This window comes from Bufo gargarizans, chromosome 1 (genome assembly GCF_014858855.1).
Source record: "Bufo gargarizans isolate SCDJY-AF-19 chromosome 1, ASM1485885v1, whole genome shotgun sequence".
Classification (NCBI taxonomy): domain Eukaryota; kingdom Metazoa; phylum Chordata; class Amphibia; order Anura; family Bufonidae; genus Bufo; species Bufo gargarizans.
Window position 1 is genome coordinate 1510578 of NC_058080.1, and position 15522 is coordinate 1526099.

At 41.0% G+C, this 15522-nt stretch overlaps 1 protein-coding gene across 3 annotated transcripts in view; it reads left to right on the top strand.

Moving 5' to 3' along the window:
- GBE1 (1,4-alpha-glucan branching enzyme 1) overlaps positions 1 to 8183 on the top strand; it is a 230439-nt gene extending 222256 nt beyond the window's left edge. For all 3 annotated transcript variants that reach the window (XM_044294121.1, XM_044294112.1, XM_044294132.1), the window contains exon 17: positions 7152 to 8183. In XM_044294121.1, the coding sequence (XP_044150056.1) occupies positions 7152 to 7205 (54 nt within the window). In that variant the 3' untranslated portion in view covers positions 7206 to 8183. The remainder of the gene's footprint in view (positions 1 to 7151) is intronic.
- The last annotated feature ends 7339 nt before the right edge of the window (positions 8184 to 15522 follow it).

Sequence of the window (15522 nt, forward strand, 5' to 3'; positions counted from 1 at the left end):
ACTGGCCTGTATACACAATAGGTGGCTCCTTTTGTGAATGCAGGTAACAGAGTCTGATGTATTCTGTAATAAAGCTGTTGTCCCATCTCTGGGAGTTACAGAAGGAGTTACAGAAACATTGGAGCGTTGGCCCACTTGGCTGTTTCCGTAAGCCCAGCTTAGTCTAAACTCGCTACAAAAACCATGAGATGGGACAATCCCTTTAACACCTACAGTCACACACACACACACCACAAGTGTAATGGTATAATATAGTATTATACTTTACTGAAAAATATTAAAAGCAGACCGACTTAATATCAGATAAAAGGTGGCAATCATTTACATGAAGAAACGGCATACTGTGGTCAACACAAATGTACATGGTATCACCACTAGGTGCCAGATAAGAGCTACTAGAGGATACATGATCATATAAGCCATATCTACATAAAAGACTACACAGACATAACTATACTGGCAATGTGGGGATGGAAAAGTAGAAAAGATGAATATAGACCACTATGCAGTTTCCATTGTACTGTTCTGTTAGATAAAGTAGACCAGCATATCCCAGGTCATTGGCCATCTTCACATGAAATTGACTTCTCTCGGTGCACAAAAGGCCTGAAAAAACCTATGAATAATGTCCAGCACTTCAAGAATTAAAAATCTGGGGGGACATTTATCAAGACCATGTTTTTTTTCCCGCCAGTTTTGATTCCCCTGTGCCTCCAGAGGATGCGACAAAGTTATGTAGAGGCGCATGGAGCTCATAGTTTTGTCGCATTCTCCTGCTATCCATACAACAGTCTGAAATCTAGGAGGCTGGTGTAAATTTCTCTCTTTATTCATGCCAGATAAATGTGCCAGGCTTACTGAGCCACTCATTCCCCACCATCGCCTCTCCCCCCGTTCTTGCCACTTGTTAAAAGTGTTGAGGAAGAAGAAAAGTTGCAAAAATGGCATACAACAAAATCTGCAACTTTAATACGCCAGTAAATCCCTTAATAAATGTCCCCTTAGTCTTTATAATTCAAAGCTAGCTGTGAAAATTATATTGTGACTCAAACTGGAGTCTTTAAAGGCTTTTTCTGACTTTTTTATACTGATCGGTAGGGGTCCGACACCTGGGACCACGACCACCGCTAATCGGCTGTTTGACAAGGCATCGGCGCTTGTGTGAGCACCATGGTTTTATCGCAGCTCACCAAGCACAGCTTCATACATTGTATAGTGTCTGTGCTTGTTATCGCGCTCGGCCCCATTCACCTAGGCCACGTGACCAATGATCATGATATCATTGTCCTAGAAAAAACTGAGAGAAGTCCCCAGCAAGACCCGGGACCCCCACCAATCAGATCCTGAGGATAGGTTATCAGTATAAAAATCTCAATTTTTTTTTAAACTTTAGATAATAAATACAGTGAGCTAAACCAACCTTCACCCAGTACATTTTTGTCTAGAAAAAAAATAAAATAAAGCCAAAACATTGCATCACATGGGTGAATAAAGAAAAACATTTTCTGTGGATTCCAGGAGTGCTGTTCGTTTTTCTATTCATTCCCCAGTGAACGTGCACCTATTTTTGGTCAGTGCCGTCATTCTTCTATAATATCTAAATATATATAAAATGAAAAGTAGAGCAGCACTCCGGTGTGGTGAAAAAAAGAAAACTATTTATTCACCCAGTAGTGGTGCGACGTTTCAGCTCCAACATGAAGCCTTTCTCAAGCAAAGTAACAATGCAAACTGAACATACTTATAGTGTGAGGAAGTGACATCATCAGACATAATTAGCATTAACCCATGCCTATACAAGTGACATATAAAATACATAATGTACACGTATACATGTATAAATATTGTGGACACAGTGCATAATCACAAATAAAAAGGTGATACAATTGTATATCATGATTCATTGTACAAATAACATATGGGAAAGCTGTGATGTTGGCTTCGCCCATGTGATGTCCCCTGTATATGTGTCAACTGTTGGTGCCTGACTGCATTTGCATTTCGACACAGTAGATCTGAATAGTAACAATTTGTTTGCTGTATGCATGTACGCCCCATTGGTCAACGTTTGGCACAGGACTTGACCTGGTATCGCACGCGTCTGACCTGGCGTTACCTTTTCCCAGATGGCGGTTTGTGCAGGAGTACTGTGCGTTGTGCAGGTACTAACTTATTGCGAGTCTTTATGACATGACGCGATTGTCTAGCCATACGCGTGCTTTGTTGTCGGATCGCGCAAGTGCGTCCAGATAATTGCTGCATGTGCACCCGGTTTCTAGGACGCTGAATTTGTCAATGGAGTCATATCGGGAATATGTGAGTTGCTTTGTTATGTGCCTCTGTCCATGCCCACAACCATGTGACCTGGCCACTCCCCATGATTGATGTGTGGTAACAGCCCCTTATTTTAACCAGTTGTTATCTGGGTGATTGCACACGTGCACTTTATACGTATGACTTTTGTATTTATTTGTACAATGAATCGTGATATACAATTGTATCACGTTTTTATTTGTGATTATGCACTGTCCACAATATTTATACATGCATACGTGTACATTATGTATATTATATGTCACTTGTATAGGCATGGGTTAATGCTAATTATGTCTGATGATGTCACTTCCTCACACTCTAAGTATGTTCAGTTTGCATTGTTACGTTGCTTGAGAAAGGCTTCATGTTGGAGCCAAAACGTTGCGTCACTACTGGGTGAATAAATAGTTTTCACCACACCGGAGTGCTGCTCTACTCTTTATTTTATATTATCCAGGGACTCTTTTCCCATTGGAGCTTGCACCCTATTTTCCATTCTCAAAGGTTGGTGCTGCCATTCATTACATATACATATATATATATATATATATATATATATATATATATATATATACAGTACAGACCAAAAGTTTGGACACACCTTCTCATTCAAAGAGTTTTCTTTATTTTCATGACTATAAAAATTGTAGATTCACACTGAAGGCATCAAAACTAAGAATTAACACATGTGGAATTATATACATAACAAAAAAGTGTGAAACAACTGAAAATATGTCATATTCTAGGTTCTTCAAAGTAGCCACCTTTTGCTTTGATTACTGCTTTGCACACTCTTGGCATTCTCTTGATGAGCTTCAAGAGGTAGTCACCTGAAATGGTCTTCCAACAGTCTTGAAGGAGTTCCCAGAGATGCTTAGCACTTGTTGGCCCTTTTGCCTTCACTCTGCAGTCCAGCTCACCCCAAACCAATGCGATTGGGTTCAGGTCCGGTGACTGTGGAGGCCAGGTCATCTGGCGCAGCACCCCATCACTCTCCTTCATGGTCAAATAGCCCTTACACAGCCTGGAGGTGTGTTTGGGGTCATTGTCCTGTTGAAAAATAAATGATGGTCCAGCTAAACGCAAACCAGATGGAATAGCATGCCGCTGAAAGATGCTGTGGTAGCAATGCTGGTTCAGTATGCCTTCAATTTTGAATAAATCCTCAACAGTGTCACCAGCAAAGCACCCCCACACCATCACACCTCCTCCTCCATGCTTCACGGTGGGAACCAGGCATGTAGAGTCCATCCGTTCAACTTTTCTGCGTCGCACAAAGACACGGTGGTTGGAACCAAAGATCCAAATTTGGACTCATCAGACCAAAGCACAGATTTCCACTGGTCTAATGTCCATTCCTTGTGTTTTTTAGCCCAAACAAGTCTCTTCTGCTTGTTGCCTGTCCTTAGCAGTTGTTTCCTAGTAGATATTCTACCATGAAGGCCTGAGTCACACAGTCTCCTCTTAACAGTTGTTCTAGAGATGTGTCTGCTGCTAGAACTCTGTGTGGCATTGACCTGGTCTCTAATCTGAGCTGCTGTTAACCTTCGATTTCTGAGGCTGGTGACTCGGATGAACTTATCCTCCGCAGCAGAGGTGACTCTTGGTCTTCCTTTCCTGGGGAGGTTCGCATGTGAGCCAGTTTCTTTGTAGCGCTTGATGGTTTTTGTGACTGCACTTGGGGACACTTTCAAAGGTTTCCCAATTTTTCGGACGGACTGACCTTCATTTCTTATAGTAATGATGGCCACTCGTTTTTCTTTACTTAGCTGCTTTTTTCTTGCCATAATACAAATTCTAACAGTCTATTCAGTAGGACTATCAGCTGTGTATCTACCTGACTTCTCCACAACGCAACTGATGGTCCCAACCCCATTTATAAGGCAAGAAATCCTACTTATTAAACCTGACAGGGCACACCTGTGAAGTGAAAACCATTTCAGGTGACTACCTCTTGAAGCTCATCAAGAGAATGCCAAGAGTGTGCAAAGCAGTAATCAAACCAAAAGGTGGCTACTTTGAAGAACCTAGAATATGAAATATTTTCAGTTGTTTCACACTTTTTTGTTATGTATATAATTCCACATGTGTTAATTCATAGTTTTGATGACTTCAGTGTGAATCTACAATTTTCATAGTCATGAAAATAAAAAAAACTCTTTGAATGAGAAGGTGTGCCCAAACTTTTGGTCTGTACTGTGTGTGTGTATATATATATATATATATATAATATATATATATATATATATATATATCCAGGTCTAGGATTGTGGGTGGGGAAGGGTACGGGCTGGCAGGCCCATCTCATTTATCATTTTCTATGCCTGTTCTAGGCATAGAAAAAGGTCTAAATGTAAGACTTAATAAATGTGCCCTTCAGTATTTATTATCTAAAATTAAAACTTTTTATTTATTTATTTATTTTTTTTTTTTTTTTTTTTATATACTGATGACCTATCCTCGGGATCTGATTGGTGGGGGTCCCGGGTCTTGCCGGGGCCTTCTATCAGTTTTTTCTAGGACAATGCCATCATGATCATTGGTCACATGGCCTAGGTGAATGGGGCCTAAGGCGATACCAAGCATAGACACTATACAATGTATGAAGCTGTGCTCGGTGAGCTGCGACAAAACCATGGTGCTCACACAAGCGCCGATGCCTTGTCAAACAGCCGATTAGCGGTGGTCGTGGTCCCAGGTGTCGGACCCCTACTGATCAGTATAAAAAAGTCTGAAAAACCCTTTAAAGGGAGTCTTTCACCTAATCTGAGCGTTTTAGACCGCTCAGGTTATAGACTCTTTAACCCTCATTACGATCATACCTTTCTCTTATGTGTCCCTCGCCCAGATAATGAAAATAACACTTTTTAAACTTATGCAAATTACCTTCTGAAGGTGCCCAGGGGCGGCGTTACTGAGCGATGTGCCCAGAAAAACACACCTCCAGCCGGCGGACGTCACGAGCGGCACCAGAGGACGGCGGGCTGGGAACTGGCCCGCACCTGCGCACTGCTCTTCCCATTATGGGCAGAGGAACATCCTTTCATATTGCGCATGCGCCGGCCGGCTGTCTTTAGTTGGCCGGCGCATGCGCAATATGAAAAGCTGTTCATCTGCCCATAATGGGCAGAGCAGTGCGCAGGTGCGGGCCAGTTCCCAGCCCGCCGTCCTCTAGTGCCGCTCGTGACGTCCGCCGGCTGGAGGTGTGTTTTTCTGGGCACATCGCCCAGTAACGCCGCCCCTGGGCACCTTCAGAAGGTAATTTACTAGCGTATTAAAGTTGCAGATTTTGTTGTATGCCATTTTTGCAACTTTTCTTCTTCCTCGACACATTTAACAAGTGGCAAGAATGGGGGGAGAGGCGATGGTGGGGAATGAGTGGCACAGTAAGCCTGGCACATTTATCTGGCATGAATAAAGAGAGAAATTTACACCAGCCTCCTAGATTTCAGACAGTTGTATGGATAGCAGGAGAATGCGACAAAACTATGAGCTCCATGCGCCTCTACATAACTTTGTCGCATCCTCTGGAGGCACAGGGCGAAAAAAAACTGGCGAAAAAAAAGATGGTCTTGATAAATGTCCCCCAAAATTTTTAATTCTTAAAGTGCTGGACATTATTCACAGTTTTTTTTTCAGTTTTGCTGGTCTACTTTATCTAACAGAACAGTACAATGGAAACTGCATAGTGGTCTATATTCATCTTTTCTACGTTTCCATCCCCACATTGCCAATATAGTTATGTCTGTGTAGTCTTTTGTGTAGATATGGCTTATATGATCATGTATCCTCTAGTAGCTCTTATCTGGCACCTAGTGGTGATACTATGTACATTTGTGATGATCACAATATGCCGTTTCTTCATGTAAATGATTGCCACCTTTTATCTGATATTAATTGTCTGCTTTTAATATTTTTCAGTAAAGTATAATACTATATTATACCATTCACTTGTGGTGTGTGTGTGTGTGTGACTTGTAGGTGTTAAAGGGATTGTCCCATCTCCTGGTTTTCGTAACGGGTTGAGAACTGTCTGCAAAAAAACGGATCCGCATTTTTGCGGACAGCATACGGCTGTCTCAATTAGCCCTAAGAGGTTAAAGAGGACCTGTGTGCTCGCATGTCGTGTCTGTTTTAGTAAAAATACTTATATTCTCATAAAAAATATCAGCCTAGGAGCATTTTTACGTTGTGCTGTTCCCCTTTTACAAATACATTGACAAACGGACGATACCATCCAGTGCTCACAGGCGGGCCGTGCTGGACACATGTTAAAACCCAGTAACACAACACAAATGTTAAAGAATAATAGTTATTTTATGAGGAATACAGTTATTTACTAAAACAGACCTGTCAGGAGAGTGCCAGCTTCTCTTTAAGCAGAAACGGTTTCACATTTTGAAAAACAGTAGAACAATTTAAGTTTAGTATACAACTTGCAGTACATTTTATTCAATCCACTTTTGAAAAGAATGTGTTTTTCGTAATATTTATAAATGAACAGACATTTTAGACCCCATGTTATTGCTCTCCACTCATTTGTTGCTCCGAAACGGGTTTCAGCGGCGAAAGAATTCTAATAGACGTGAATGCACCTTCAAGTGTTATTGATGAAAACTCGCTTTAAGTGATGCTTCTGGTTGCAAATGACTTGCTGCACTCTAGTGGTTAACATTTACCACTTCACTTGACAGTCTCCGAGCTGCTCTGCGCTTGTTCTGCCGTCCTAGCTGCACAGAGAAGATCTCACACTATTTGTATAGTCTCTTCTGACAACACATTTTGATTTTGTTTTTTGTTTTTTTTCTCTCCTGAATTGTTTCCCTGTATTTCAGGTTTACATTCCATGCAGAGTGGCGCTTGTTCTTCGTAATGTTGACAACTATTAAGGACTGAAGATGCATCTTTATCTCTTCTGTGTGAGCTCAGGTTGTTTAGAAGTAGAACAATTCACACAATGCGTAGTATTATGGAATGTGCTCAAGGTTATTCACAATAGTCTAATGGATAACTAGATTGAACACGACATTCTGTCACCTCATGTACACCTAGATGGAGCCAGACGGCAGCAAATGCCTGGCGCATTTCTAATTCACAGTATTATGAAACGCGTTAGCTGTACATTGCAAATGTTCCATCTAGGCCTGTGTTTCTGTGAAGCAATACATTTCCTACTATTACTATACTGTATCTGTGTGTAATAGTGACATTTTTAGTTGCACTACAAACTACAGTTAATTTATTGTGACCCGTAGTAATATAATTTTTTTGGTCATAGTTTAGACCACCTATTGTGTTGTATAACTTGGAAAAATAGCGCAGTCTGCACTACTATTCTGTTCTTTGATAATCAAGATTTTAGGGTGGCCCTACACCTTAGTTATGTCAGCTGAACTCTCCTTTTTTCCAACAGTTATTCCTCCTGACCTGAGACGCCAAACATGCATGAGTTCTGCATAGTATGAGCATGGGCGATGGCATTAGCGATCATTCCTCCCCATACTTTGGAGGGGATCACAGCGGTCCCCTCCACTGTCAAGCAAGCGATGGTTGAGAAGGAACGCTTCCTTCCCGACAATCGCTTGCTACATTGTGCCATGTAAAGGGGCACTTAAGGGGTTGTCCCACTTCATCAAATGCCATGTATCATGTACAGAAAGTTAATACAAGAGACTTACTAATGTAATGTGATTGTCCATATTGCTTCCATTTCTGGATTGATTCCTTTTTCCAGCACATTATAGACTGCTCATTTCCATGGTTACGACCAGCCTGCAATCCAGCATCGGTGGCCGTGGTCCTGGCATTTTTTTTTTATGGTTGTAGCCATGGAAACGAGAAGTGTATAATGTGATGGAAAAATGAATAAACCCAGCAAAGGAAGCAATATGGACAATCACAATACATTAGTAAGTGCCTTGTATTCACTTTCTCTACATGATAAATGCCACTTGCTGAAGTGAGACAACCCCTTTAAGCCTCCTCCCGAATGCTCTGTCAGTGGCTTATCTTCCTTGAGCACAAAAGAATGAGGTGTGTTGAAATCCAATATGCCCGACAGCTGCTGTTGGCGGATAGATAGTCGGCGGGTCTCACTGAGAAGGCAAAAAGAAATCAAAACAAAAGCCTAGTAGCAAAAATAAAAAAGAGTATATGTCCTGCAAAAAAATAATAATAATAATAATAATCTTGAAAAACCTATGTATAAAAGTACCCTTAATCCTTTGTTTCTGCCAGTCACTATTGTAGGAGACAATGCAGTTTTAGCAAAAGTTTTGCAACGAAAAGTAGAATAGATGCATCACTTATATCAATCAATCAGATTGGTTCCTTAATTTTCAAAGGGGCCTCTTAAACTTCTGACATTGGATTATGCTATGGGCAGCTGCTTCACTTTTCCTTTGCATCAGTTTCAGAGATTCTCCTTCACCGTCTGCACAACACATTGAAGGATCTACATATTCCCTGGTGCACTTCTTTTAATGAGATGTGATTTAGTACAGCCAATTCAATGGGTGCAAGTGCTCCTTATAGGCTAATGTTTTTCTCCCACTTCAGGGAGCCCGCTCAGCACTTCAACACAGTTAGGAGGGATCTACTCCCATTATACTTGATAGAAGGACATAGAGCTTCTGCGAGTACGACGTTATTATGTAGAACTTGCCTCATGACTACCACTTAATGGAAGTAGAAATAGTTAGAAAACAACACCAGGCCTGACACTGGGTTAGTCTGGCACCGCTTGCACTGGTGGCATTTGCACGCCAGTGTTAATAAGGCAGCACCCTTTTAAGTATAGTTGTCGGACTGCATATCCACAGTAACCAGTCTGTCTGAAGTTTTTCTTCGGTGGCCGTACACATTAGATCAGGGATGGCCAACCTGCGGCTCTCTAACTGTTGTAAAACTACAACTCCCACCATGCCCTGTGGTAGGCAGTCTGGGCATGCTGGGAGTTGTAGTTTTGGAGAACCTCAGGTTGGCCATCCTTCCATTAAATGAATATCAACTAAAATAGCCAATTCAGAAAAAAGCCAACTATTTAATATTTATGGGGTTGTCACGACACTCCAATCGCAGATGTCAGAGGAAAGTAGGGTCAGGAATGTTGGATTTGAATATATGCAAATGACCATCTAGGAGAAATGGGGGCGTTGCCATTACACCCAGAGGCTCTGCTCTCTCTGCAACTGTCACACCCTGTCCTCTTTGATTGACAGGACCAGGTGTGATGATGATTGCACTGCTTGGTCCTGTCAATCAAAGTACAGCGTGTGCGGCAATTGCAGAGAGAGCAGAGCCTCTAGGTGTAATGACAACACGCCCGTTGCTCCTAAAGGCTCATTTGCATATGTTAAAACTTCATCTCAACAATGCAGCCACATAGGAACATGGGACCAACACAGATGGCTTCAGCTACAGGGCGCACATGTAACAGGTCAGCCAGTTCCATAGGTACCAATCTGCTGACACGTGCCCTTTCAAGTATAAATTGCTTTACTTGGCTATAGTTATAGCCACCATATGCCAGTACTGTCACCTTTTAGTACCTTTACTTCTATTGGTAAATGACAGGAATGTGAGTTTGCTGTGCACGTTGCTACTTCTGCTAAGTAGTTGGAGCATTGGGATTGAATTGCTCCTCCCAAGAAATTGAGATTGGAAAGGAACTTAAGGGGTTGGCCACTTTCTGGTTACCATTGACTAATGTGTTTGTGAGAGGATTACATTGTATATGGCACTTACTAATATTACCCTTGTTTACATTCTGCACCATTTCTATATTTTATAATGTATGCCCCATTGTTTACAAAGTCTTTGTGCTGTCCACACCAAGGTCTTGTCCTTAGGATGGCCGCTGGTGGGACTAGGCAGATCACCTGATTGTGATGTCTCCTCCATTCACACTCCCCTGCACTAAACTCCCAACAGTACAAGTACAGATGGTGGGTGCAGGGTATTTGAATGGAGCAGGCATCACATGACGGTGATTTAACTGGTCACATGACCCACCATCAGAAGCCATTTCATGGACAGGACCTCTGTGTGGACAACACTGAAGCCTTTAAAAATAATGCTACATTAGTAAGTGCCACATAGTCATCTCACAAACACATTGGTCAACAATAATCAGAAGGTAGCCAACCCTCTAAAGAATGCCCACATGCATTATTTTAGGACACCGAGCTTCTGAGGAATGGCACACTGCACTAGACAGGAGTCAGATAGCAAAATATTAGTTAATATCATTTTTTTATGTTTTTTGGAGGGTACATACTTGGAAAAAGGGATATATAACTGGATAGTTTTAGTTTGGTACCGCTGTTTCCTATATTTTTCAAGATGTCTTTGTTTTTGCTTTTTCATGGTTTTAAAAATGTTTTTGTTCTTCATTTATTTTACCCATATAACGTTTGGTTTGTTTGGTTTACTTCAGCACATAGATGTAACATGAATATGTATACTTTATTTTTTCTTGTAAAGTACCAAGAAACAGGGCTGAAACATAATCCAGAATACTGCATTTGTTGACAGAGGTCCAGGAAATCCTATCGGTTACTGCATGTCACATGTATTATGTAGCGCGTGTCCTTTGGAAGAGCAATATTAATATTTTGTTGGAAATTCTTTCTTATGGTCCTCATGTATCAAAACCACCTCAAAAACCATCTATGAACTCCTAGATTGTGGTTACTGTGGGCTGAATGCAGAATAAGACATCAACATAGGTGATTTGTGTGAGTATTGCACACTAGAAACCTCTACGTCATGATGTTATCACCAGCTATTTCAGGGCATAAAGCTGCATAGTGTACAAACAGATACTGTTTTCACATTAATAAATGAGTTGCTTAATTGTAGTGCCTCTAACTGTAGCACGGGGGTAAGCAACCTCCTGCACTCCGACTGTTGGGAAACTACAATTCTCAGCATGCATACTTGCTCTGCTCTTCTCAGAGCTCTCATAGAAATGAATTGTAGTTTCACAACCGCTGCAGTCCCGAAGGTCGCTGACCCCCCTGCGCTAGCAAATTCAACCTTAAGGCTAAAGGTAGAAGTTCAATCGCTGGACAGTCAACGCAACCTCGCAAAAGCCAGTGAGAGAAAGAGTATTATTTTGTCACAATTCCATGCAACCTTTGCAGCACGTCATGCTAAATCCTTTACACATTGTCACCATGTAGCCGCAGCCTCCACTGCTTGCGATACGTTACTGGCCTCCTTAGATCCTCCCTGCCCTGGTGTTTGCATTGTGACACAATGACGTGGCCCATAACGACATCATGTCACAACACTTTGGTGGCCAATCATTTCTGGTCATGTAACATTTTAAAGGCTAGGCTGTTTTGTAACTAGTGTTACAATCTTCTGCAGAGGAACAGCCTGCTGGAGTTCATTATAGCCGGATATTGCCTTTCCCCGCCAGAACCCTTTGAGTATAATGGGACACAGCGGCGATCTGGCCGGTTTCCTGGCACAATGAACGCTAGTGTGCAACTAGTCTAGCTGTGGTAAGATGACGTTCTGCTGCAGTAAATGGCCTCCACGCTTACCTGACATGAGTTTATGGAATACACATCATCTTAGGCTACTTTCACACTTGTGTTGTCAATTCCGGTATTGAGAGGATTTTTCACATCAGGATGCATCCGTTCTGTTGGGATGTAGTTGTGTGAGATCAAAACTGAAAAAAAAAACTGATCACTAAAGACATTGAAAGTCAATGGGTGACAGATCCTGTTTTTTAGGCTCCTAAATAAACAGATCCATCACCATTGACTTACATTGTTTTCAGTGCCTGATCCGTTGTTTTCCGTTTTTATGACTGGACACAAAACCGCAGCTTGCAGCGGTTTTGTATCCGGTCACAAAACGGACTGCTGCCAGAATGGAAAACATCCTGATCCATCCTGAACGGATCTCTTTCCATTCAGATTGCATGAGAACTGAACGGAAACACTTTTCCCTGTATCGAGATCTTCTGCCAGATCTCAATACCGGAAAACAACAAGGCAAGTGTGAAAGTAGCCTTACCAAACGGCTCCTTCCATGCTGTAGAGGTGAGACATTGTATATACCCTAAAGATATGGTACATACTTTGCAGCAAACATTCACCATGTACTGTATGTGTTTTCCCAGTATAGTTTCTTAAAGTTCAGGTCCTAAGATTAGATCTATATTTTCTTTGCCTTTAAAAAGTGCATCTATTTTTACAGTATAATGCAGTTGTCTGTCTTTCACTGAATAGTACATCCTTTGTAATAGTTTTCATTCTCATTTTTGATCCTTTTCAAGGCATTTGTCATCACTTTACATAGTGTGTTTTGAAATCAATGGGACAATTAGTAGCGCTGTATTCTTGCCTGTGTTTGCAGTATACAATGTAATGTGTATCCAATTAAATTAAAGACATGAAAAAAAACATACTTGAAAATATTAGTCCTTGTGTTGAATCTTCTGTGAAGTCTTTAATTCCACAAAAAATGATTAAAATATTTATAGAGTTAAGCCTCCTGCACACAACCGTAGGTGTCCCATTGCCGTATTGCAGACTCGCAGTACACGGGCACCATTCCATGTGCATTCCGCAAAACGGATGCGTACCCATTCACTTCAATGGGTCCACAAATCCGGAAATGCGGAATGGTGCGGCCAGAAAGCATGGAACGGAACCCTACGGAAGCACTGCAGAGTGCTTCCATGGGGTTTTGTCCCGTACTTCCGTTCCGCAAAAAGATAGAACATGTCATATCTTTTTGCGGAACGGCCGGATCGCGGACCCATTAAAGTGAATGGGTCTGCGATCCGCTGCGGCTGCCCCACGGTTGGTGTTCATGCATTGCATTGCAGCACGGCCACGTGGCGTAGGAGTCCTTAAGCAATGAGATCCAAGTCTGGGGGTATGTTCACAGCGTATAGGGCCATTCTTGGATTTGGTTGGAATTTATGGATATGTTAATAAATAATTCCATGCCCAATATAATCCAGATGGCAGCACTGTAAAGATGTATTTGTGCCACTAATTTGGTATTCAGCGATGCACTATGGTATAAAGTAGTTTATTCTTGTGTGCCACTGTTTTGTATGTATTCAAATGACCATTATAGAGCATCTAATGCACATGTAGTGATGGTGATCACCAGTTGACACCTATATGTCTCATAATTATGTTCTGAAACACTATTTGTAACGGGAAGCGGCATACTACCACCAGAGTCACTATTATCCATATAGAGCCAAGCTTTGAGAAACAGTTGGATGTTTTTTGCACCGGTTTGTACAGTCCACAAGCATCAGATTAACCAACATTGATTTGAAGCACTCCAAGCAGAACTCCATTTGCCACACAGCGGCAAACCACACCCAACGCGCTCAAGGGGAACACTGCCAACTGGAACTGAAACAAATCAGAGGTCATGAGTAGCCATACCATTCGACTGTATACTGTGCTTGACATCCATCTACTCCACTATAGTAGGAGACTGTAGTGCAAGTACGAGACACATAGTTGTAAATACCAGATTAATGGAATTTTACTGCATTTTGTGGGTTTTAACCCCTGTCAACATCTGACAAAATATATATACATTGGAAGCCTGAAAGAAATGTACGGCTCAGGCGGTGAGCCAGCTCTATAAACGGTGGTGCCAGCTGTGATATACAGCTGAAACCCACCTGCAGTGACTGGGATCGGAGATTACTCTAGTCCCTTTTATTTAACCTCTCAGCTGCTGTGGTCAATCCCTACTGTTTTCTTATCTATCTCAGCCAGGCTCCTGCATGAGAACATGCAAGTACTATCTATGCTATTTCCTGCCCCCAGGTAATAGTTTTTATATGCCTCGCTCTGGTGTCACAACTCCACAGTGAAGTCAGTGACGTAACTGACTACTAGCACATGTCGGCTATCAGGAAGCGCGACGTACTGGTTGTGCACACCAGTCATCCTTACTTGCAGTAGATCAGACGATACAAGTGATCAAAAAGTCCCATGTATCCAAAGTACAAAAAAAAAACTCACACAGCTTTAGCGATAGAAAAATAAAGTTTTAGGTGTTTTTTAAATAGAGTAAAGAGATGTTAACAGATCTATTATAGAATGAAGAGGCGCCCCTATGTAGGGGAAAAAATTGGTCTCCCTAGACACTGGATTGATTTTTAGACACGTTGAGTAGGGCAAATTTGGGGAATGGAATTCTTGTAAAATTTGATTTTAATGTATTTTTTTTTTTTATTCAATAAAGTAAAAGGAAAAAAAGTATAAAGTTGACTTTTCATTGTAACAGTGAGTGCCATAAAAACAGAACAAACAAAACAAAAAAAGGATAATTGCAAAATTATTATTTTTTTCATTCTACCCCAGAAGTAATCTTTTTTACAGTTTTGCAATACATTTTATGAAATACTAAACGGTGATATTAAAAAGTAAAACTCATTTTGCAAAGAGCAAGCCCTCTTACGGCTATTTCAATAGAAAAATAAAAAAAAGTTGTGGAAAGTAAAATGAAAACTGGCTATAGTGGGAAGGGGTTAAAATACAGAGCATCTTGAGTTTTTAACTAAGATTCTTGGCAGCTTTGCCCTCTTTTATAGTTATGTTGTTTGACAAAACTTTTTTTTTTCGTACACATTGCCAACGCGTCCTATAAATAGAATTTTTTTTATCTATTTATAGCACTAAAAACCATATTTCCATTTACATGATCACAGAGCAATTTACATGATGGTTTACAAGTCTTCTCCAGCTGTGATATCAAAAGCTACACAAGATATTTTAGAATATATTAATATAATTAACATGCAATTTGTTATCAACAAATTAAGATTCATGTCAACAGACGTTGAATGCTTCTGTAAACTGAAAATTTTAGGAAAAGAGAAACATATGTCCAAAGATATGATCCAGCTAATAATATGGATAGAAGCCACCGGATCCCTTTTTATAAGTTTCAGCTTACACGCACTGGTATATAGATTTTGTTTTTTCTGTTAGTACACCTTGCTCAGTTGCCCACTGTCCAAGACTCTAGGATTAAGAACTTTGAAAAAATGTTCATCTACCTATATATCTCCATAGACTTGGTATAAATTAACATAAGATCACCTTTGTGATCCACTGTCATCAAGGAAAGCACACTGTAAAAGCATGCATGCCATCAACATTCAGCGTGGTTTCACATGTATAGTCGTGGCCAAAAGTTTTA